A 24755-nucleotide genomic window follows, 5' to 3' on the forward strand; every position below is an offset into this window, starting at 1 on the left:
AGTAATAAATTCAGAGGCACAAAGGAAGTGTACTTACGCCCACATGTTTTTAATCAATGCTAAAACCATGAAAATCCTATTTTATGCAAGACAGGAAAATGTTAAGACTTTGATCTTCATTACTTTGGTTTATTCAGCAGATTCCTTGCCCTGTGAGAGAAAATAACATAATAGATTAGTATTTAATAATGAACAAAATGTATGAACAATTGGAATGAATATAATGGATCAAGAATTTAATGCTCAGTGCTCAGCTTAAATTTGAGATTTAGTACCACATTTTTTGCCCAATGTGAAATGTTCTTCTTAGAGATCTTAAATACATTTAAGTGGTCAGTATTGACCTCTGTGAAGGCTAATTCATAGGTGGTGTTGATGTGGTCATATCTGAACATGAGTCAGGTTCAGCAGCAGTTCTGTACCTTTCCACCTTCGCGGGTCTTGGCTCTGAGCTTGTTGACCTGAGTCTCAGCGATGTCAGCACGCTCCTCAGCCTCCTCCAGCTCATGCTGAACCTTCCGGAGCTTAGACATGTGGCTATTGGCTGCTTCCTCCTGGGTGAGGAAAAGAGAGGAGAGCAGAACATCAGCATTCAAAGTTTGAAAATTCAGGTAGCAAATTAATGTCTTTTTTTTAAGTATTTGAAAGCTTTTTTTATTGACAGATGCCAATGACACAGTAGAGAAAGTGAGTTGCAGAACTGGGGATCAAACTGCAATATATTCATATTCATATTAATATTCAACCCCCTCTCCTTTAAGTTGGTAACATATAACATATCAATTACTTGCACTATCAATTGAGTCATTGTTGACTGATGCGCAGTAGCACTTACTTCAACTAAACGGTATGGACATGAAGTTTTGTAATGTATGCTTTCAGAGTATTTGACAAAGTATGTGACTCACCGCTTCCTCAGCCTGCCTCTTGTAGGCCTTCACTTTCATCTGCAGCTTGCCTACCAGGTCCTGAAGTCTGCCAACGTTCTTCTTATCCTCCTCAGTCTGTGGGAGAAGATCAAATAATCAATGTCCCAATAGTTTTATACACAAACCTGTCTGTGTTAGTGTCAAGTGTGTGAAGAAGGTACTTTCTCTTACCTGGTAGGTGAGCTCCTTGACTCTGCGCTCATACTTGCGGACTCCCTTGACCACGTCTACACCTCTCCTCTGCTCAGCCTCCACCTCAGTCTCGAGCTCACGCACCTTTATGGAAGAAATTCATGTAGGTATTTATTTCAGGTGTTGAAATCATACGTCACAAATCTTTGTAAAACATCTAAAAAAAAAACACAGTATCTTCTACTAGTCAAGGAAGCACAATGTTGTCTGTTCCTATGTACTTGTACATGTTTAATTGAAGTGGTCTGTAGTCATAACAACAGCTTTTCATAATATGGGTGGGTTATTGAGAGAAAAAGGTCATTACCCAATGCTCCTGTGTATTTTTATATGATTAAATACATTTCCAGCAATCTGTTTTTCAATCCACCCTGCTGTTAACTCACCCTGGACTCCAGTTTCTGGAGCTGCTTCTTGCCTCCCTTCATGGCCAGATTCTCAGCCTCATCCAGACGGTGCTGAAGGTCCTTGACTGTGACCTCCAGGTTCTTCTTCATCCTCTCCAGGTGAGAGCTGGTGTCCTGCTCCTTCTTCAGCTCCTCAGCCATCATGGCCGCCTGGAATGGTAGTGTGTTAAATTTATGCACTGATTGGCACCAACCATAGTCTCTCTCTTGACAGACGGGTTGCCTCCCACAATATACCAATGTTCCAGTATAAACGTCAGTATTAAAACCCACGTCAATTTGGCAGAGGAAGGGAAGAGTTGGGTACTGTAAAATCCATCCAGAGTCTTGCAGTAAAGCCCTGCAAATGTGTGATTTGTTTGGAGAAATTGGCCAAGAAAATCCAACATGATTCCCAGACCTAGTGCTGTTGCCCATAGGTCTGGGATTTCCGACACTACACCAATTATAACGTCCCTCTTATGGGCAAAATCAAGTTGATGTAATTCAATAGAGATCATAAGGACTCACGTCAGTGATGGCCTTCTTGGCCTTCTCCTCTGCGTTCCTGGCCTCCTGGACAATGTCGTCCACCTCTCCCTGCACCTGCACTAGGTCAGTCTCCAGCTTCTTCTTAGTGTTCAGAAGGCTGGTGTTCTGGAGGAAACAAGACATTTATTTGACTCTCGAGTCACAGGGCAGAATGATGAAAATGTAAAAGCAAGCACTGTCAAATTCCAGGTGTCTGTAAACGGTATGCTAGGTTTTACTAGAAATGGCTTTTGACCCCTACCTGGGAGTGCAGAAGTCCAGCACGCTCGCTGGCGTCCACCAGCTCAGTCTCAGCCAGTTTGCGGCCTCTCTCTGTCTGCTCCAGAGCAACTCTCAGCTCCTCGATTTCAGCCACCATCAGACCGTTTCTGCGCTCCACCATGGCTGCCTGCTCTTTCATGTCCTCTGAGGCACGGATAGCGTCATCAAGGTGCAATTGGGCATCCTGGGATTCACAATGATATAGGTTCATTAAGCAGGGGCAATAGGATCAGTGTTAGACATTTTAATTGATAATAATTTCCCAAATGTCCAACATATTAGTCCGCTCTATTCATTTCCTCTGTTCTATTCTTTTTTTACAGATAAAAAATAAAATAAAATCCTCCCCATGTTCAGATTCTTGTTGCCTGATGTCTCAGTCCCTTTACCTTGAGCTGTCCCTGGGCATTCCTCAGCTGTTTCTGGGCCTCAGCGGCCTGCCTGTTGGCGTGGCTCAGCTGGATCTCCATCTCGTTCAGGTCTCCCTCCATCTTCTTCTTCACCCTCAGGGCGTCATTCCTGCTCCTGACCTCCGAGTCCAGGGTGCTCTGCATGGAGTCAACCACCCTCTGGCTGTTCCTCTTGATCTGCTCCATCTCCTCGTCCTTCTCAGCCAGCTTCCTGTCCACCTCACCCTTGATCTGGTTCAGCTCCAGCTGCAAACGCAGAATCTTGGATTCCTCGTGCTCCAGTGTTCCCTGGACAAAGAGAAGCAGTCAGGCCAATTGTGTTCAATACATTTGTATTTGGATGTGTATAACATAAGGAATTAAATATATATGACTACAATAAACACCAACAAGGAAAGCATTGGACTGTAGCTGGAATTGGACACTGCTTTTCCCATCAAACAGTTTGTACCTCAGCCTCCTCCAGAGCGGTCTGGATCTCAGACTTCTCTGTCTCCACGGTCTTCTTGGCCTTCTCCAGCTCATGGATGCTCTTGCCAGTCTCTCCAATCTGCTCAGTCAGGTCAGAGATCTCCTCTGCACACACAAACACAGCAGCTGTTTAGACTCAGGAGATGTTCAGTGGATATCACCGATGCACTGGAGTTTACATTCAATCATAATAACAGTTCATTAACAAAAGCACTTCATATCGTTTAGCAAATCGAGTTACTTCCTTACTTTCCTCGTTTAGCATATCGAATTGCCTACTACTTCCTTGGGTTGTCTGAAAGAATACCGAATACAAGTTCAAACAAGAATATTTTAAACTGTACATAAAACAATTCTGAAATGGTGTAATGGTCATTTTGTTCATTACAGTTCCCTCCATTTTCAAAAACGCTAGTCAAACATGAGCCCAATAGAACTGCTGTCAAATGCTCACGTTGCAGGTTCTTGTTCTCTCTCTTCAGAGTCTCCAGATGATCCAGAGCCTCCTCATAGGAGTTCTTCATCTTGAAGAGTTCAGTGCTCATAGAGCGAGCCTCCTTCTGAGCTCCTTCCAGTTCAGCCTGACCTTCCTCATACTTCTGCTTCCACTCTGACAGAACCTAAGGAAATCCATGGGGTTTTCATTACAACTCATTGATGGAGAGCTTTGAATCTGAAATATGTTACAATTATACTACAATTGATCAAATAGCACACATAAAATATCCCGCTAGGATTAGGTTTATGCATTTTCACCTTGTCAAAGTTCCTCTGCTTCTTGTCGAGGTTGGCGGCCATGGCGTTGGCTCTCTCAACGTCAATCATGAGGTCCTCCACCTCTCCCTGCAGTCTCTGCTTGGTCTTCTCCAGGGAGGCACACTTGGAGTTGGTCGCTTCAATGGTCTCCTCAGCCTCCTGCAGACGCTGGGCCAGCTTCTTCCTGTTGGATGAGTGAGGGTGGTTTTATGGTGAACAATTTGTTGTGAAACGAATGTTACAATACATATTGACGCAACATTTTCTCAGTGCCCACTACCACCCTCACCATCCACACCCTATGTTTGTGATTTTTCTGTTGTGTGCAACTCACTTGGCCTCCTCCAGCTCCTCTGTGCGTTGGATGGCATCAGTTTCATACTTAGTCCTCCACTGAGCCACCTCACTGTTGGCCTTGGACATGCCGCGCTGCAGCTCTGCCTTGGCCTCCTGCTCCTCCTCAAACTGCTCTCTTAGAAGGTCACAGTCATGGCGGGCAGACTGGACACTGTGGGACAGTGCGTGTTTAGCCTGTGAGAGAGAAAGACAAAACAAAGACAATGAGAGATTAGAGAGAGAGAGTAAAACAGTCTCTGAGAGTGGCGTAGTCACCGTCTTTATGGAGATATGGCTCTAAACTGTGGCAGATGGAGTCTGTTTTGGGTCCCTTACCTTTACCTCCTCCTCAATCAGCCTCTTCATCTCCTCAACCTGCTGGGTGAAGGCCTGTTTAACTCTGGTCAGCTGAGAGACCAGGGCTTCCTTCTCCTCCAGCTGGCGGCCAAACTCACCTGCAGGGATAGAGGCACATCTTGTTAATGAGGTCTCTGTTCCCGAAGATTTAAAATGTATTTTAATAGCTATGTTACATTGTGAATAGTACAGTGAACACTATGTGTACTTACAGCCCCTAACACATGTTATTGTGTACTACTGAAGTGTACTACTATTAGTTTGTTGTTCGTTGTTAATGGTACCATTTTCTGTCAGGAGTCTGGCCCTCTGCCCGCTGATGTCGTTGACCTGGTGAACATTCTCATCATTCTTAGTCTTGAGCTCGCTCAGCTGGTCCTCAAGAGTACGACACATCTTCTCCAGATTGCCCTGTTAGTGAAACATGTTCCATTATTACTTTATATATGAGACTCCTGTCAACTTCAGATCACTTGAATGGTAATGAAGTTGACCTTCCTCAACACTGCTTGACTGAAACATCATTACTCACCTTAGCCTTGGCGACGGCCTCCATGTTGCTGGAGAGGTCATCAATCTCCATCTTATACTCGCTCTTCTCCTTCTCCAGCTTCTGCTTTATGCGCTGCAGGTTGTCGATCTGCTGCCCGAGCTCAGCCACACTGTCAGCCTGCTTCTTGCGCAGAGCGGCGGCTGTGGCCTCATGCTGCAGGGTGGACTCTTCAAGATCACGACGCAGCTTCTGGAACTCAACCTCGCGTTTCTTGTTCATCTCAATCTGAGCAGCAGTGGCGCCTCCGGCCTCCTCCAGCCTCTCACTGATCTCCTCAAGTTCCCTGGAGAGATCAGCCCTCTGCTTCTCAACCTTGGCCCTGGCAGCACGCTCAGCCTCAATTTCCTCCTCCAGCTCTTCAATACGGGCCTAGAACAGGGTGCAGGAGCAGGTGGGATGAACACTACAATATAGTTGAAATAAATAACCTCTATAAATAGTATGTATATTTTGCATACATTTGTTAATACAAAGCCAGTTACACTAATATCTTCAGTGGACAGTGTCCAATGTGGTAACCAAAACCACAACAGATTAAAGCACCATCTTTACAACAGATTAAAGCACCATCTTTACAACAGATTAAAGCACCATCTTTACAACAGATTAAAGCACCATCTTTACAACAGATTAAAGCACCATCTTTACAACAGATTAAAGCACCATCTTTACAACAGATTAAAGCACCATCTTTACAACAGATTAAAGCACCATCTTTACAACAGATTAAAGCACCATCTTTACAACAGATTAAAGCACCATCTTTACAACAGATTAAAGCACCATCTTTACAACAGATTAAAGCACCATCTTTACAACAGATTAAAGCACCATCTTTACAACAGATTAAAGCACCATTTTTACAACAGATTAAAGCACCATCTTCCAACTTACTGAGCCATTAGAAGCCACCAGAAATGTTTCAGGTGTGTTCGTTCCTGTACTGGAGCTGAGATCCTGTACTGTACCTGCAGTTCCTTGATCTTCTTCTGCAGCTGAGCTCCCAGAGACTGTTCATCCTCTATCTTGCTGAGGAGCTGGCTGGTCTCAAACTCCTTCCTAAGAAACACAAACACGTTGATTTCAGAGTTGGTTTTGGTTTGATTGTGTAAAGGGATAATATAAAAGCATTCACTTTGCTTTTAAGAATCACATACAAATCCTAATTACACGATTGAGTGAAGAACATCCATTATGTTGATCAATATGGCAGGAAATACTGTAGTAATTTGTTTGTGTTTACTTCTTGATTTTCTCATCAGACTGCTGCTTGTCATTCTCCAGGTCCATTATGGACTCCTGGGCCAGTTTCAGATCTCCCTCCAGCTTTCTCTTGGCTCTCTCAAGGTCCATACGGAGCTTCTTCTCTTGCTCCAGAGAACCCTCAAGCTATAAGATAAAAACACACATGTAATGTTCAAATCTAAACAACTGAAGATAATATCATCATCTCTTAACCATGGACAAAATGTCAAACTCCACTCACGTCATCCACTTGCTGTTCCAGCTTGGTCTTGGCCTTGGTCAGAGTGTTGACTTTGTCCTCCTCTGCTTGCAGGTCGTCCAGTGTCTGCTGGTGGGCCTCTTGGAGGGCTTTCTTCTCCTTGGTCAGCTTGGCAACACTCTCATCCGTAGACACCATCTCCTCTGTCAGGTTTTTAACCTGAAAATGTCCACAACAAATGTAAGTCTTTTGCCACTTCACCATGAAGAGGAGATGTAAGTTTGATATATATTGCATTCATTTAATTCAGATTATAAATGTGTCAACAAGTACTATACTGTTGATTCAACACTAAATTGCACTGTACTAAATGGAAGTCATAAACGAGGGGAAGCAGAACAAGCAACTAAAATGAAACTATTTTGTGTCTTCATTTTCCCTGCGCCCACAAAACAATTTGAATTACATTTCTGTTGTTTTGAGTAGATTTTTATTTGAATGGTTAGACTGTCTATGAGACCTTGTTTTCACTGGCGTGCTTCTCCTTCTCCACTTTGGCCAAGGTGAGCTCCAGGTCATCAATGTCCTTCTTCAGCTCAGAACACTCATCCTCCAGCTTCCTCTTCTTGGCAGTCAACTCAGCATTCATCTCCTCCTCATCCTCCAGCCTCTCGGTCGTCTCTTTGAGTTTGGCCTCCAGCTGGATCTTGCTCTTGATGAGCCCCTCGCACCTTTCCTCAGCATCAGTCAGATTCTCTGAATCCTGGTTTCAGAACAGGAGAAAAAAATCTACGGCCTCACTTTGTGTATCAAAATATAGACTTCATTTAGTCAAACAGGTCAGAGCAAATCAATATAAATGCATGATATATATATATATATATATATATGTATATGTGTATATATGTATATGTATATGTATATGTAAGTAACATGGGTAACACAAATAAATGTATGAGTTAGCCACATACAACACTGCAGTGTTTACCCAACGTTCATTTAGTTGTTGCCACTCACAAAAAGTTTATTTTATAGTTTCTTTAACTTTTAGGGATAGTAAAACATTCTTCAGTTTAAACTTAAATGACTAAATTATGTAAAAAAATATATAATAGAGCTATATCTTTTTTACAAGATCATCTTATATAGCAATCACCAAAATAAAAACTCGACAGTCGGGGAGATTCTAAAATTCCAAAAACGTCAAACATTTTTGCTACAGTGATTGAATCACTCAGATAGCGTAACAACACGCCATAAGCCATGGCAAAAATGTGTCGAATTGCAGGACATTGACTTTAAAACTGTGATTTTCTGGACTTCCTGACGGGCCGCCCCCAGGTGGTGAGGGTAGGTAACAACATCTTCACCCTGCTGATCCTCAACACTGGGTCCCCACAAGGCTGTGTTCTCAGCCCTCTCCTGTACTCCCTGTTCACCTACGACTACGTGGCCATGCACGCCTCCAACTCAATCATCAAGTTTGCAGACGACACTACAGTGGTCGGCTTGATTACCAACAATGACGAGACGGCCTACAGGGAGGAGGTGAGGGCCCTCGGAGTGTGGTGTCAGGAAAATAATCTCACACTCAATGTCAACAAAACAAAGGAAATGATTGTGGACTTCAGGAAACAGAAGAGGGAGCAGTCCCCTATCCACATCGACAGGACAGTAGTGAAGGTGAAAAGTTTTAAGTTCCTCGGCGTACACATCACGGACAAACTGAAATGGTCCACCCACACAGACAGCGTGTTGAAGAAGGCGCAGCAGCGCCTCTTCAACCTCAGGAGGCTGAAGAAATTTGGCTTGTCACCAAAAATACTCATAAACTTTTACACATTCTGTCAGGCTGTATCACCGCCTGGTACGGCAACTGGTCCTCCCACAACCGTAAGGCTCTCCAGAGGGTAGTGAGGTCTGCACAACGCATCACCGGGGGCAAACTACCTGCCCTCCAGGACATCTACACCACCCGATGTTACAGGAAGGCCATAAAAGATCATCAAGGACAACAACCACCCGAGCCACTGCCTGTTCACCCCGCTATCATCCAGAAGGTGAGGTCAATACAGGTGCATCAAAGCTGGGACCGAGAGACTGAAAAACAGCTTCTATCTCAAGGCCATCAGACATTTAAACAGCCATAACTAACTTTGAGTGGCTGCTGCCAACATACTGAGTCAACTCTTGTCACTTTAATAATGGAGAAAATTGATGTAATAAATGTATCACTAGCTACTTTCAACAATGCCACACTATATAATATTTACATACCCTACATTACTCATCTCATGTGTATATACTAGTTGTTGTGAAATTGTTAGGTTAGATTACTTGTTAGATATTACTGCATGGTTGGAACTAGAAGCACAAGCATTTCGCTACACTCGCATTAACATCTGCTAACCGTGTGTATGTGACAAATAGAATTTGATTTGATTTGATTTTGATTTTTTTCTCTCAGCCATCATCCCCATGAGAAAACATGTAAAAGGGCAGGAAATTTGCACCCCTATCGAGACACTGTGTGTGTGTGTGTGTGTGTGTGTGTGTGTGTGTGTGTGTGTGTGTGTGTGTGTGTGTGTGTGTGTGTGTGTGTGTGTGTGTGTGTGTGTGTGTGTGTGTGTGTGTGTGTGTGTGTGTGTGTCTCACTGTCTGTGTCCATATGTGTGTGTCTGTGCTTGTGTTCATGTGTGTGTAAATGTGTCGGGTCGGCAGGTAACCTAGTGGTTAGAACGTTGGGCCAGTAACCAAAAGGTCGCTGGATTGAATCCTCTGAGCTGACAAGGTAAAAATATGTAGTTTTGCCTCTGAACAAGACAGTTAACCCACTGTTCCCCGGTAGGCCGTCATCGTAAATAAGAATGTGTTCTTAACTAACTTGCCTAGTTAAATAAAGGTTACATTTAAAAATAAAATAATCCTCGGGGTCGTTGTTCACTCACAGATGCTACTTGGAGCGCCAGGTCTGCTCTCTCCTGCACCATGGAGACCATCTTCTCCTCCAACTGCTTCTTGGTGGCCAGAGCCTTGGCCAGGTCCGACGTCATCTTCTCATAGTTCTCCTTCATGTTGGCCAGCTCCTTCTCCGTCTCCGCGCTCTTCAGCAGGGGCTTGATCTTGAAGTACACCTTCATCCACGGCCAGGTTTTCACATTCATGAATGAACGGATGTTGTACTGGATGGTGAAGACGGAATCTCTGGTTGAACAGAAAGGATAGCTTGACATAAAGCTAAATTCTGGGATTCGAAGAACATCCAAATGGAGACCCCCACCACATTGTCACCAGCTGAAGAATGGGGTTGTGGAGATGTAACCCCTCATAGACTGCGCTCTAGATAGATTCCAGCTCATGAGACATTTTATATACTTCAAGAATGAATGGGTAAATATTAGACATTTAAATGATAATTGAACAGCTTGACAAATCCCAAACTACACTTTTAATAGAGCATTTTAAGTTGTACTTTCTCATTCTGAACAACTCACAGCATATACAGTATGTAATCATAATGCATTAGATACAGGTGGTTGACAGAAAGCTTTGCCAAGATGTCTACTCTTCCTCACCTCCTCTCCATCATCTTGGTGAACTCTCTCCTCATCAGGAATCCACGGCTGAGAGCCTGAACCATGCCGACCAGAGAGGCCAGCTTCTCATCTCTCATCTCCTCCAAGACGCCCAGCAGACCGGCTTTGAAGAACACCTGACACAGGTTGACATGGTCAATTATGGATCCACAGTCAGATGGTGACAGAACAGGAAGCAACACAAACATTGCAATGCTCACAGACAATCCATGTTCTTGTAAGAGTTGTAGATGAACAATGCCTTCAGTTTCTCTTCTAGACTTGTGATTATATGACATTGGATAGGTTGTTTATAAGTTGTAAGTTGTTGTAACAGTTGTAGATGAATAACGAGTTTAGTTTCTCTTCTAGACTTGTGATTATATGACATTGAAGAAAATGGTACGGTTTTAAATGATCATTGAGTTGTGTTTTGCTGTCAGCTTTTGCAAAGGGTGACTGACCTTGGTGTGTCCAAACTTGTAATCCTCGTGATTCACATCAATGGACCCAAGCAGCTTCTCAGAAGCCTTCTTGTTGTCCATGAACTGGCCCTCGGGGATGACACTGGCATTCAGTACTTTGTACCTGAATAAGGAGACATTTTTAACACATGTCAAGTTGTAATAGGTTGGTTATATTACGTAAAAAGTAAGACTATTCTGATGCTGGGAAAACCCTTGTAGCAGATCTGTGTTTGTGTGTGTGCACCTCTGCTTGAAGTCAGCATAGATGATTCTGCTGGGGAAGCCCTTTCTGCAGATCCGGATTCCCTCCAGAACACCATTACACCTGAGCTGGTGGATAACCAGGAAGTTCTCCATCAGACCTGGAAACACAAACCAAGTCTCTTTAAATACTCATAAACAGGTTAAAGATTGGTTCGTTAAGGTTACTGGTACTGTACTGATAAGATGACATATTTAAGTCAATATGTCTTGTACCTGGAGTCTTTGACTCGTTGGGGATCAGGCAGCGCACAAAGTGAGGATGAGTGCTCCTCAAGTTGGTCATCAGCTTATGTAAGTTCTCCTATTAGAGGGTTACAAAGCATTTTCTGAGAAATAATTTATGATAATCAATGTGCATTTAGAAGGACTGAATATCCACATTTCAGAAGCTCACCCTGAACTGGGACGACACAGTCTGCATGGAACCACCCTTCTTCTTGCCTCCCTTCTTGGTTGTATCTGTTCAAACGAGCAAAGTAAAATATAACTAGACAAGTATACGTCTCAGAGTGCAATAGTAATACGAGTATGCAATAAATCTAGAATGTTCTTGTCTTCAGTAAGCACACTAAATATAATCCAGAGAATCTCTGGTTAACTTCATACTTAACTTAATGAAAATGCTACCAATGAGATTGTGTAAAATAACACCTATGAGTAAATTAACCCAGTTAATAAGCCTGAGCATTTGTGGTACATTCAAAGACTGTAAGTCTGAGTTATAACTGCTGCTAGTCTTACCCTCCGGTGGGGCAGCAGGGTACAGAGCAGCCAAAAGTTTGACTGTGGACTTCCCATACAGCTGAATAACTGAGTCGTTCAGGGGATCCTTGTTCTTCTCCAGCCAGCCAGTGATGTTGTAGTCCACAGTGCCGGCGTAGTGCACCAGGGAGAAGTGGGCCTCTGCCTTGCCTTTGGCAGGCTTGGGCTTCTCAAACGCCTTGGTTTTGCCAAGATGCTGGGCGTACAGCTTGTCCTTGAAGGTGGTGTCTGAAGACTTGGGGAACATACACTCCTCTTCAAGGATGGAGAAGATGCCCAATGGCTTTATGAAAAAAGAGATGTATATGAAATGAGTGATATTTACATTTAGGATCACATTTATTCCTTTAGCAAACATGCTATTGTAGAATTATATTCATTTAGGGGCACATAATAGGAAACATATTGAGTTCTCAACCATCGGAAGCGTTGTACCACTGTGATAATATTTCACACAGTGCTCATATGAGCTTTGCTGTTGTGGTCCATTATAATCCTGACAGACAGCGTACCTTCTCAATAAGCTCAATGCAGGCAGCCAAGTCCATGCCAAAGTCAATGAAAGCCCAGATGATTCCCTCCTTCTTGTACTCCTCTTGTTCCAGGACGAACATGGTGTGGTTGAAAAACTGTTGCAGTTTCTCATTGGTGAAGTTGATGCACAGCTGCTCCATGCTGTTGTACTGTTCATGGAATGAAAAAAGGGGTCGTTACGTCCTACAACGCTGTAATCTCTCTCAATCACAACTCATTGTCTTGTTGTGGTCGCATACTCACATCAAAGATCTCAAACCCGGCAATATCCAGCACACCGATATAGAACTGCCTTGGATTCTTGGTGTCCAACATCTCGTTGATACGGATGACCATCCACAAGAACATCCTCTCATAGATTGACTTGGCCAGAGCCGAGACTGAGTTATTAACCTGCAATGATAATATCTCAAATGAATACATGAGATATTGACCATGTCTAGTGATAAGGTGAAAAGAGCTTGGGAATAACAACCTCACAAGAAGAAGAAAAATCTATGGTCCCCAAAAGATTTCCGGTGCTCAGAAAATGTTAGATGCTGTGTTTGGTCACCTTACCTGAGGCACAGTCTGTCCCTTGGTCACGTACTCGTTGCCGACCTTCACTCTGGGGTAGCACAGAGCCTTCAGCATCTCAGCTGAGTTCAGACCCAGCAGGTAGCCGATTTTATCAGCCACTGGAGAGAGAACCAACAACAACAGACTCAGAAACACAAGATCTTTCTGATGCCACACTGACAAAATAGTATTTTGTGGGTTGATTTTCACCCACATCCATCATTTCAAATCATTTCTGGAGGTTGACATTTGGTCTCATGGCTGACTTTCATGTGACACTATCTGTCTTAGGTGTTCTATTTCATTGTTTGGGAATGGGACTAATGCTTTACATATTGTACATATATGACTGGGACTGGGAATGGGACTAATGCTTTAGATATTTTATATCTATGACTGGGACTGAGAATGGGACTAATGCTTTAGATATTTTATATCTATGACTGGGACTGGGAATGGGACTAATGCTCTACATATTGTACATCTATTACGGGGACTCACCCTCTGTGCCGTCTGGCTCGGCCTGCTCCTCACGCTGCTTCTGCTTGAATTTCAAGTTTCCATGGTGCAGCACAGCTCCTGTCAGCTTGTAGATGCCCATCTTCTCCTCATTAGTGAAGCCCAGGATTGTAATGGCATCCTGGCATTAGAGACGAAGTACAACAGTGCTGAACTGGACACTAGTTATAGTACATAACAGTTCTGTCGTCACTCCAGAACAAATGGGATGGATATATTTGTCTTCTCTGTTCCTCTTGAGTATGCTTGGCCAACACAAGTAGACGGCAGAACAAAATTAGTTTTCTACAGTTCCACAGAGCATTTAGTAGCGCTGTCTTGTGGATGTCTTACAAGCATGTGCCTCAAGGCCAAGTGTGAAGGCATGAAGAGTGCTTAACCAACACAAGCTATCAAACAAACAAAAATACATCAATTCACAGCAGCCACCAATTTGGAATTGCACAGTGCATTCAGTGTGTAATGGGGATCCTACCCATTCCAGAGTTTGGCTAACCCTTGGTTTGACTCACGTCTGTGGCATCCAGCTCTTCCTTGTCGTTGATGCTGGCCACAGTGATCTGGCCCTGACTGCACATGGGGAAGTCGTAGGGGTTGGTGGTGATGAGCGACATTTCTGTGGACAATGGAGAATGGCTTGTCAGTTAAATCTCTTAGAATTGTGCTGTCCTAACCTTTACAGTATCTCTCCTTCCTTTACTAAATAGATGGACTCAATGATACATGTAGTATAAACAGCATCAAAAGAGGGGGCTGAGACTCCTGGACATTACTTGATATATATTTCCCAATGACCTGATCTGTGTCTAGATACCTTGTTACCTTGGATGTACTCATTTTAATAGTATTAATAGTGTGGACTAGGAATATTTTTTTAATAAATTCCACAAATTTGGGTGGGAATCATTTCCCCTGAACCACTACTTTGCCGTACCAACTATCTCAGGTTTGTGATTGGTCATCATCTGGAAGAAGATGTGGTAGCCTCTTTCATCGGGCAGCTGGAAGGACACTCGGGACTTCTCCAGGAGGTCTGAGAGTCAAAGAGAGAGAGAGAGAGAGAGAGGAGAGAAAGAGAGGAGAGAGAGAGGAGAAAGAGAGGAGAGAGAGAGAGGAGAGAGAGAGGAGAAAGAGAGGAGAGAGAGAGAGGAGAGAGAGTGAGGAGAAAGAGAGGAGAGAGAGGAGAGAGAGAGAGAGAGAGGAGTAAGAGAGGAGAGAGGAGAAAGAGAGAAAGAGAGAGGAGAAAGAGAGGAGAGAAAGAGAGGAGAAAGAGAGGAGAGAGAGAGAGGAGAAAGAGAGGAGAGAGAGAGGAGAAAGAGAGGAGAGAGAGAGGAGAGAAGAAAGAGAGGAGAGAGAGAGAGAGAAAGAGAGGAGAGAGAGAAGAGAGAGAGAGAGAGGAGAAAGAGAGGAGAGAGAGAGAGGAGAGAGAGAGGAGAAAGAGAGGAGAGAGAGAGGAGAAAGAGAGGAGAGAGAGAGAGGAGAAAGAGAGGAGAGAGAGAGAGGAGAAAGAGAAGAGAGAGAGAACATGAGATAAAAATGTAATTTGATAAATGACATGATCTCCAAAAAAGAATATGTGTGAATTTAGGAAAGAATTGATAAATAATCCAAACCAACTCACAGGTCTCAATGTCAGCTTTAGCCAGTTTTCCTCCTTGGAAGTGAATCCTGATGAATTTACCCTGTAGTAGAGCATGGTATAACAATAGGAATCTACTGAAAGGAATGTTTTCAATTGAAGGTATCTTATATGCTCTTCATACTTACGAAGCGAGACGAGTTGTCGTTCCTCACTGTCTTGGCATTACCGTAAGCCTCCAGCAGAGGGTTAGCTGCAATGATCTGATCCTCAAGAGACCCCTGATTGACACAAACACAAGTGGCTCAGAAACTGGTAATGTGGTAAAGTTAGTTTTTCTTTAATTACTTGAGTACTTTTCTTGAAACAGGATTCACCAATGAAAACAAAGTTTACAGAGCCAACCAAATGGGAATGTGGTTAAAAGGTAAAAGGTTAAGCACAAGCTACCTGCATTTTGTTGGGGTCTACTTCCTTCTTGGCACCAGACACTGCAATGGTGGCAAAGTACTGGATGACACGCTTGGTGTTGACAGTCTTTCCTGCACCGGATTCTCCACTGGTTTATATGACAGAGAAAGACGAGCATTGAAAAAAAACACTGTTGACCTGTTTTCTTACGTAAATAATGAACCAGAATTCCCACTCAACGACCCATTATTACACAGAGCCTCATCCATTCATAATGTCATGTATTTCATCACATCACATCAACAGAAACACTTTTTCTCAAGTGAAACTTTAGGAAACAACTTACGTGATCAGGACAGACTGGTTCTCGTTATCTGTAACCAAAAAAAAAACTAATTGTTTATCATACTCAAGCAACATTAGGGGTTCATTAGTGAATTCATAGGGTTCTTTCTAAGGGTTCTTCCCTCTTTTTTAGCCATAATTCAAAAAACGTCAGCGCGACGGCTAATTAGAATATTTTCAGGTGTGGTTTGCTTACAGCTCTTTTCGTGTAACCGTGAGTGAGAGTGCCCTTCCAGTTGATCTAATCTGTTGTGTAATGCCATTACATGTTACATATGAGTATGCTTGTCTTCTGAAAGACTCATGTATGTTGTGGCCTTATGTCAGTGACGACTGTTGTCCAAGGCAGTGGTTTTCAGTCCTCCAGAGGTAGCACATCTGATTCAACTTGTCAACTAATAAAAACAATGGAATTTTAACAATATAATACGACTAACCAGAAGAAAAAAAAAACCTTTATGGTTCTTCAAGAGGTTATTTGTAGAACCATTCTCCATAAAGGTTCTACACAGCACCAAAAAGGGTTCTATACAGCACCAAAAACGGTTCTATACAGCACCAAAAAGGGTTCTATACAGCACCAACAAGGGTTCTATACAGCACCAAAAAGGGTTCTATACAGCACCAAAAAGGCATGTGAACAGATAAATAATAATAATAATATATGCCATTTAGCAGACGCTTTTATCCAAATGCCTGAGCACCTCCCCTTTTGCCATCCTATGAGAAAAATTCCCTTTCAGATTGTTGGTGAGTTTTAGATTGATTTAGATTTTTATTTAATTCAAATAAATGTTCCAATATATAGATTTATTTTTTTATCTTGGAAAATTCCCTTGCTCCCTACGTGAGCGTGCACTGCAGAAACTACCGGCACTGAACGGTAGTGTAGTTAGTATTGGCTCTCTTTTTGAGTTGCATGTGTCATCTCACGATCAGAAACAGGGAAGGCTTCAATTCAACTGGTTGTTACTAGGCCTAAGAGGCAGATGTCAGCAGCAACTCCAATCAAAGGCCAAAGACGAGTCAGACTGTTTCAACAGCATAGTATAGTTAACTAGATAGCTTGCTTACTACGTAACTTACAGTACGATTAGTGGGATGTTACAGGAAATAAAGGTCTATACTAAAGCAATAAGGCCTGAGGGGGTTTATGGTATATGGACAATATACCACCGCTAAGGGCTGTTCTTATGAACGACGCATCGCGGAGTGCTTGGATACAGCCCTTAGCCGTGACATATTGACCATATACCATAAACCCCCAAGGTGCCTTATTGCTATTATAAACTGGTTACCAATGTAATTAGAGCAGTAAAAATACATGTTTTGCCATACCCATGGTATAGGGTCTCATATACCACGGCTGTCAGCCAATCAGCATTCAGCGCTGGAATCACACAATTTATAATGAAAAGATATGTTGACATTTGGCTACAGGAGGCGAGTAGATAACTAGCTATGAATGTAAGATTTGTAAGCTCACTGGTTATCCTGCTTGTTTGGCATTGAACCATTTCTCTCTAAATAATATTTTATTTTCCATCCATAAACACTTATGGACTTTGAAATCCATATGCATTTATGGACGAACATACATACATACATACATACATACATACATACATACATACATACATACATACATACATACATACATACATACATACATACATACATACATACATACATTAATACATACAAACATCCATCCATCCATCCATCCATCCATCCATCCATCCATCCATCCATCCATCCATCCATCCATCCATCCATCCATCCATCCATCCATCCATCCATCCATCCATCCATCCTTCCATCCATCCATCCATCCATCCATCCCATCCATCCATCCATCCATCCATCCATCCATCCATCCATCCATTTATCCATCCCATCCATCCATTTATCCATCCCATCCATCCATCCATCCATCCATTTATCCATCCATCCATCCATCCATCCATCCATCCATCCATCCATCCATCCATCCATCCATCCATCCATCCATCCATCCATCCATCCATCCATCCATCCATCCATCCATTTATCCATCCCATCCATCCATCCATCCATCCATCCATCCATCCATCCATCCATCCATCCATCCATCCATCCATCCATCCATCCATCCATCCATCCATCCATCCATCCATCCATCCATCCATCCATCCATCCATCCATCCATCCATCCATCCATCCTTCCATCCATCCATCCATCCTTCATCCATCCATCCATCCATCCATCCATCCATCCATCCATCCTTCCCATCCATCCATCCATCCATCCATCCATCCATCCATCCATCCATCCATCCATCCATCCATCCATCCCATCCATCCCATCCATCCATCCTTCCATCCATCCATCCATCCATCCATCCATCCATCCATCCATTTATCCATCCATCCATCCATCCATCCATCCATCCATCCATCCATTTATCCATCCCATCCATCCATCCCATCCATCCATCCATCCTTCCATCCATCCATCCATCCATCCATCCATCCATCCATCCATCCTTCCATCCATCCATCCATCCATCCATCCATCCATCCATCCATCCATCCATCCTTCCATCCATCCATCCATCCATCCATCCATCCATCCATCCATCCATCCTTCCATCCATCCATCCATCCATCCCATCCATCCATCCATCCATCCATCCATCCATCCATCCATCCATCCATCCCATCCATCCATTTATCCATCCCATCCATCCCATCCATCCATCCATCCATCCATCCATCCATCCATCCATCCATTAGAGCTCGTACCAATCTGCATGAACTGAAAGGCGTTGTCAGAGACGGAGAAGATATGGGGTGGAGCCTCCATCCTCTTCTTCCCTCTGTAGGCGTTGACAACCTCCATGTCGTACACAGGAAGCCACTTGTAGGGGTTCACCGTGGCACAGAACAGCCCAGAGTAGGTCTGGATGAACGAGAATAAATTAAATTAGGGGATGAGCAAAATCAGATGAACTTTTACCTGGATTTATGTGAGGATGTGGGTGTGCATTGATATAGTAGTGTAGGTCTACTGTATTGGTCTGTTTTGGTTACTACCATGACTTTATGTGTAGTACTGTATGTGTGTGTGTGTGTGTGTGTGTGTGTGTGTGTGTGTGTGTGTGTGTGTGTGTGTGTGTGTGTGTGTGTGTGTGTGTGTGTGTGTGTGTGTGTGCGCGTGCGTGCGTGTGTGTGTGTGTGTGTGTGTGTGTGCAGGTTTCTTACATAGATCATCCATGCTGCATAACGCTCTTTGAGGTTATACAACACAGAGGCTTCATTCAGGTAGGTCATCATGGCCATGTCCTCAATCTTGTTGTACTTCGGGGGGTTCATCTGGTAGACGTCTGCATCTTTGAACTCTTTTCCTTCCTGAAACAGTCACAACTCTAGATTATACACAGAACGAACTGGACAAGACTGAATGCTTTTTGATAATTCAATAATTGACGTTCAATCTTTTTAAAAACATGCATACTCCCCCATTTAATGAATCAACTTTGTTTTCACTCACTGATACAGACATGGGGATTCTTGACTAGTCAATATGAAAAATGCCATGCCGTTATTAAATAGCAGTGATACGTGTTTGAAAGCTATATTTTGCTTACAAGACAAACAAACAAATGCTTCTTAATATATCTGTTGTTACTGATTTCATTTAACCTATTGGCATGCTTTTTTTATATATATATTTAAATTGAGTAATTGCACAAACTTGAAATGTAATACTTTTCAAATCAGCCTTACCTCCTTGGTGCCGTTAGGATTCGTGACTGTCACGGTACACTTTCTGTCAGCCCTGGCAGTGACCAGACCTTTAAGGTACAGCTCTTTGGCGTCTGTCACATAGCAGGCGTTCTTTGAATCAAAGGGTGCGGCTTGTGCCTCCATCCTCTCTTTCTCCGGCTTACGGAGGTATATGGCAGCCTTGCCGTAGATTTGCATCTCCGCGTCCGTACTCATGGTGACGGATCACTATAGGAAAGAGAAACGCGATTGACTCTGTGGTGCTTCCTCCTCAGTCAACAGTGTAAGGTGAATGGAACATTTTTAGAACTTTTTATGACTCACCTTATTTTTTCCCGCTTCTACAGATGAACTTGTACTTCTTGGAGGACCCTGTGAAACATCAGGGTGAATACGCACAAGTCTAAAGCCCTGTCATTTAGTCCCCCAAAGCGCTAGAAAACATTTTGAATGGCTTCATTCAACTCAATCATTACGGTCATGTCCAATTCAACTCAATCATTACGGTCATGTCCAATTCAACTCAATCATTACGGTCATGTCCAATTCAACTCAATCATTACGGTCATGTCCAATTCAACTCAATCATTACGGTCATGTCCAATTCAACTCAATCATTACGGTCATGTCCAATTCAACTCAATCATTACGGTCATGTCCAATTCAACTCAATCATTACGGTCATGTCCAATTCAACTCAATCATTACGGTCATGTCCAATTCAACTCAATCATTACGGTCATGTCCAATTCAACTACAGTTGCAACTGGTAACTTTCATTTTCCTCACGTTACTACACATTCTGACAAGAATTCAAATAAAACCCAATTACATTCTAGACCAACGCCTCAATTTACAGCTAAATGCAGGAGCACCGCTTTTGACAATAAATTAAAGTTACAGATTTAATGTAAAGTTATAATGTAAAACACTATAAAATATATATATATATATTAAATTAATCCCGCTTAATTGCATATTCTAAAATCTTACAAGAGACAAATGTATTTTTGTTGTTGTTGCAGAAATACATTTAAAAAATAAAATTCCCCAAATAAATTCAAACAGTGCAGTTAGCTTCTGCCTCAGATGCTGAGCGCAAAGATGAGATCAATTTAATATCTAAGGAGGTGGAGAGAGTCTTACCAGAGGAAGAAGTTTCTGACTTATGGATACGGGGTCCACAGCTTGCTTATATCTGGTTGAAAGTGCCAACCAAGCAAAAGTTAATTGTGGACCACATTGTTTAAGGCAATGAATTGCATGAGAGACCTCTGTATGTCTATGTTTCATTAGCACCTTCCACATCCAGGAGCGCCACACTCCCATTACATCACTTTTTTTAATGCAATATTTGACTTCTGTATCGAATTTAACTGAATTTATGTAAATTAGAGATGTCTTCGCTAATAATAATGATGACAATATAAACTGTTTGATTTATCAAATTGATTCCAAGGTTACTACTACTGCACCTCAGCTACTGTAATGGAGTGAGTCCATGTTCCTCACTACCAATACATCTTATATGACCTTATTATGTCCTTATTTAGGTACATTTTTGTGGCAATAATCGTTATCAACAATTTTATATTTTTGACTTTTAAAAATATATATATATTTTGCTTGTAAAAACATCTGAACTGTCTCCTCACCTCATGCTTGTGACGGAGTTGTCCGTTATCTTTGCTACGTATGATTTATCACCCTGGTGAAACCATAATAAATATTTAAGAGCTATAACAGAGACCTTTAGGCGTTCAACAGCTCATTAAACTGTTCCATCAAATGTGTAGTTATTTATCAGTAGGATCTAATGAAGATGCTGGAGATGCTTTGATTTGTCTCACATTTCAGTCGGCTAAAACGGTCCAGCAGGATTGTTACGATTTATATGACACCAGTACAGTATTTCAGTAATCTTCTCCACTTAAATTGCTGACAGCGATATAGCCGTCTTAAACTTTTACCTCACTCTGAAGTAAACCGCTTATACAAATTGGGCAGGAAGCTATGCTGACCATCTGGAAGGACCCCATCAACACCTTTTAATTTCTTGGACTGTGCTCTCTTCTTCACTACAGCCAAGGTTTATTGTTTGGTATATCTGCCAGCATTTCCACACAGCCTTATTCTGGCACCGATGTCACTGTTACTAGTCAGACGATATCTACTTGGCGTGATTGTGGCTGGAGAGAACATTCACACCATGCAGACTGAGTTGATGACATTTAAATTATTTTAATTTGCCAAGATCTTGCGTGATATATGACCTGTGTTTTTGTATTCGAGGGACATGTTTCTTCTAAGCTTCAAACTTGCTCTGGGCAGAAGTTATCCTCAGGCAAATAGTAACAACCATTACAGCTGTCACGTTCTGACCTTAGTTCCTTTGTTATGTCTTTGTTTTAGTATTGGTCAGGGCGTGAGTTGGGTGGGTTGTCTATGTTCTTTTTTCTATAATTTGGGATTTTCTGTGTTCGGCCCTGGTATGGTTCTCAATCAGAGGCAGCTGTCAATCGTTGTCCCTGATTGAGAATCATACTTAGGTAGCCTGGTTTCACTTTTGAGTTGTGGGTGTTTATTTTTTGTTCTGTGTTTTGTTGCACCATTCAGGACTGTTCGTTTGTCGTGTATTGTTTGTACTTATTGTACTTACCACGCTGCACCTTGGTCCTCTCTTTCTCCCGACGACAACCATTACAACAGCCATTACTTAATATCAATACGCAGTTGAGAAAACTGTCATTCTAAAACATCATTGTACATATGACATATTTTGTCTGGGCCTTGTGAGGATCAGACAGTACAATTGATCCAATACATAAGGGTGCTTTAGAGGGCTCAATCTGTCCTCGCAAAGTAGACGTTATGTTTTTATCCACACGTTTTTCAGACTTCGTGAACCCATTTAACCCCAACATTTCTTAACATTTTTAAATCATCATTGTAAAGCCCTAATTATGTTAAGTACATTTCTGAAGATTATTATTTAATTAATGTGATTAAGTAATACATTTACATTTGTGTCTCCTTTTAACGTCAACCCTGTTACGTGAACTGAACTCTCGTTTTGGTGAAACTATTCCTTTTTAAATTATATTTTTCAAAATAAATATTGAACATCTAATAACCAGATCACAGTGTAAAAGCAGGTGAGCTGGTTCTACTCTTTATGTAAAAGCAGGTGAGATGGTTCTAGTCTTTATGTAAAAGCAGGTGAGCTGGTTCTACTCTTTATGTAAAAGCAGGTGAGATGGTTCTAGTCTTTATGTAAAAGCAGGTGAGATGGTTCTACTCTTTATGTAAAAGCAGGTGAGCTGGTTCTACTCTTTATGTAAAAGCAGGTGAGCTGGTTCTACTCTTTATGTAAAAGCAGGTGAGATGGTTCTACTCTTTATGTAAAAGCAGGTGAGCTGGTTCTACTCTTTATGTAAAAGCAGGTGAGCTGGTTCTACTCTTTATGTAAAAGCAGGTGAGCTGGTTCTACTCTTTATGTAAAAGCAGGTGAGCTGGTTCTACTCTTTATGTAAAAGCAGGTGAGCTGGTTCTACTCTTTATGTAAAAGCAGGTGAGCTGGTTCTACTCTTTATGTAAAAGCAGGTGAGCTGGTTCTACTCTTTATGTAAAAGCAGGTGAGCTGGTTCTACTCTTTATGTAAAAGCAGGTGAGCTGGTTCTACTCTTTATGTAAAAGCAGGTGAGCTGGTTCTACTCTTTATGTAAAAGCAGGTGAGCTGGTTCTACTCTTTATGTAAAAGCAGGTGAGCTGGTTCTAGTCTTTATGTAAAAGCAGGTGAGCTGGTTCTACTCTTTATGTAAAAAAGCAGGTGAGCTGGTTCTACTCTTTATGTAAAAGCAGGTGAGCTGGTTCTACTCTTTATGTAAAAGCAGGTGAGCTGGTTCTACTCTTTATGTAAAAGCAGGTGAGCTGGTTCTACTCTTTATGTAAAAGCAGGTGAGCTGGTTCTACTCTTTATGTAAAAGCAGGTGAGCTGGTTCTACTCTTTATGTAAAAGCAGGTGAGCTGGTTCTACTCTTTATGTAAAAGCAGGTGAGCTGGTTCTACTCTTTATGTAAAAGCAGGTGAGCTGGTTCTACTCTTTATGTAAAACAGGTGAGCTGGTTCTACTCTTTATGTAAAAGCAGGTGAGCTGGTTCTACTCTTTATGTAAAAGCAGGTGAGCTGGTTCTACTCTTTATGTAAAAACAGGTGAGCTGGTTCTACTCTTTATGTAAAAGCAGGTGAGCTGGTTCTACTCTTTATGTAAAAGCAGGTGAGCTGGTTCTACTCTTTATGTAAAAGCAGGTGAGCTGGTTCTACTCTTTATGTAAAAGCAGGTGAGCTGGTTCTACTCTTTATGTAAAACAGGTGAGCTGGTTCTACTCTTTATGTAAAACAGGTGAGATGGTTCTACTCTTTATGTAAAAGCAGGTGAGCTGGTTCTACTCTTTATGTAAAAGCAGGTGAGCTGGTTCTACTCTTTATGTAAAAGCAGGTGAGCTGGTTCTACTCTTTATGTAAAACAGGTGAGCTGGTTCTACTCTTTATGTAAAAGCAGGTGAGCTGGTTCTACTCTTTATGTAAAAGCAGGTGAGCTGGTTCTACTCTTTATGTAAAACAGGTGAGCTGGTTCTACTCTTTATGTAAAACAGGTGAGCTGGTTCTACTCTTTATGTAAAAGCAGGTGAGCTGGTTCTACTCTTTATGTAAAAGCAGGTGAGCTGGTTCTACTCTTTATGTAAAACAGGTGAGCTGGTTCTACTCTTTATGTAAAACAGGTGAGCTGGTTCTACTCTTTATGTAAAAACAGGTGAGCTGGTTCTACTCTTTATGTAAAAGCAGGTGAGCTGGTTCTACTCTTTATGTAAAACAGGTGAGCTGGTTCTACTCTTTATGTAAAACAGGTGAGCTGGTTCTACTCTTTATGTAAAACAGGTGAGCTGGTTCTACTCTTTATGTAAAAACAGGTGAGCTGGTTCTACTCTTTATGTAAAAACAGGTGAGCTGGTTCTACTCTTTATGTAAAACAGGTGAGCTGGTTCTACTCTTTATGTAAAAGCAGGTGAGCTGGTTCTACTCTTTATGTAAAAGCAGGTGAGCTGGTTCTACTCTTTATGTAAAACAGGTGAGCTGGTTCTACTCTTTATGTAAAAGCAGGTGAGCTGGTTCTACTCTTTATGTAAAACAGGTGAGCTGGTTCTACTCTTTATGTAAAAGCAGGTGAGCTGGTTCTACTCTTTATGTAAAACAGGTGAGCTGGTTCTACTCTTTATGTAAAACAGGTGAGATGGTTCTACTCTTTATGTAAAAGCAGGTGAGCTGG

At 42.1% G+C, this 24755-nt stretch overlaps 1 protein-coding gene across 1 annotated transcript; it reads right to left on the minus strand.

Moving 5' to 3' along the window:
• Nucleotides 1-28: 28 nt before the first annotated feature.
• LOC118358591 (myosin heavy chain, fast skeletal muscle-like) lies at nt 29-20592 on the minus strand. The gene is made up of 41 exons (XM_052479564.1): nt 20576-20592; nt 19754-19801; nt 19430-19657; nt 18905-19051; nt 18446-18602; nt 15663-15690; nt 15356-15464; nt 15094-15186; nt 14948-15008; nt 14261-14359; nt 13839-13942; nt 13309-13447; nt 12808-12926; nt 12493-12642; nt 12228-12398; nt 11695-11998; nt 11348-11412; nt 11167-11254; nt 10934-11051; nt 10687-10810; nt 10223-10359; nt 9596-9851; nt 7168-7410; nt 6690-6866; nt 6447-6592; nt 6172-6262; nt 5183-5572; nt 4935-5061; nt 4630-4748; nt 4292-4488; nt 3958-4141; nt 3656-3821; nt 3182-3306; nt 2710-3018; nt 2301-2504; nt 2039-2164; nt 1508-1678; nt 1101-1205; nt 909-1004; nt 423-554; nt 29-150 (listed from the first exon to the last, which is right to left on the minus strand). Exons 3-41 carry the CDS (start codon nt 19643-19645, stop codon nt 130-132), a joined length of 5814 nt encoding a protein of 1937 aa, XP_052335524.1. The 5' UTR covers nt 19646-19657; nt 19754-19801; nt 20576-20592; the 3' UTR covers nt 29-129.
• Nucleotides 20593-24755: the final 4163 nt, after the last annotated feature.

This window comes from Oncorhynchus keta, chromosome 25 (genome assembly GCF_023373465.1).
Source record: "Oncorhynchus keta strain PuntledgeMale-10-30-2019 chromosome 25, Oket_V2, whole genome shotgun sequence".
In the NCBI taxonomy this organism is placed as follows: Eukaryota; Metazoa; Chordata; class Actinopteri; order Salmoniformes; family Salmonidae; genus Oncorhynchus; species Oncorhynchus keta.

Bases quoted from the DNA above. Each gene is read 5' to 3' on its own strand.
- LOC118358591 (XM_052479564.1), bottom strand. From the start codon at position 19,645: ATGAGTACGGACGCGGAGATGCAAATCTACGGCAAGGCTGCCATATAC. The intron at 12,643-12,807 runs GTAAGGTGACCA...TTATCATTGCAG, and splicing joins AGGGACAGACTGTGCCTCAG to GTTAATAACTCAGTCTCGGC. The intron at 5,062-5,182 runs GTGAGTAATGAT...TTTCACTAACAG, and splicing joins AGGCCGTCGCCAAGGCTAAG to GGCAATCTGGAGAAGATGTG.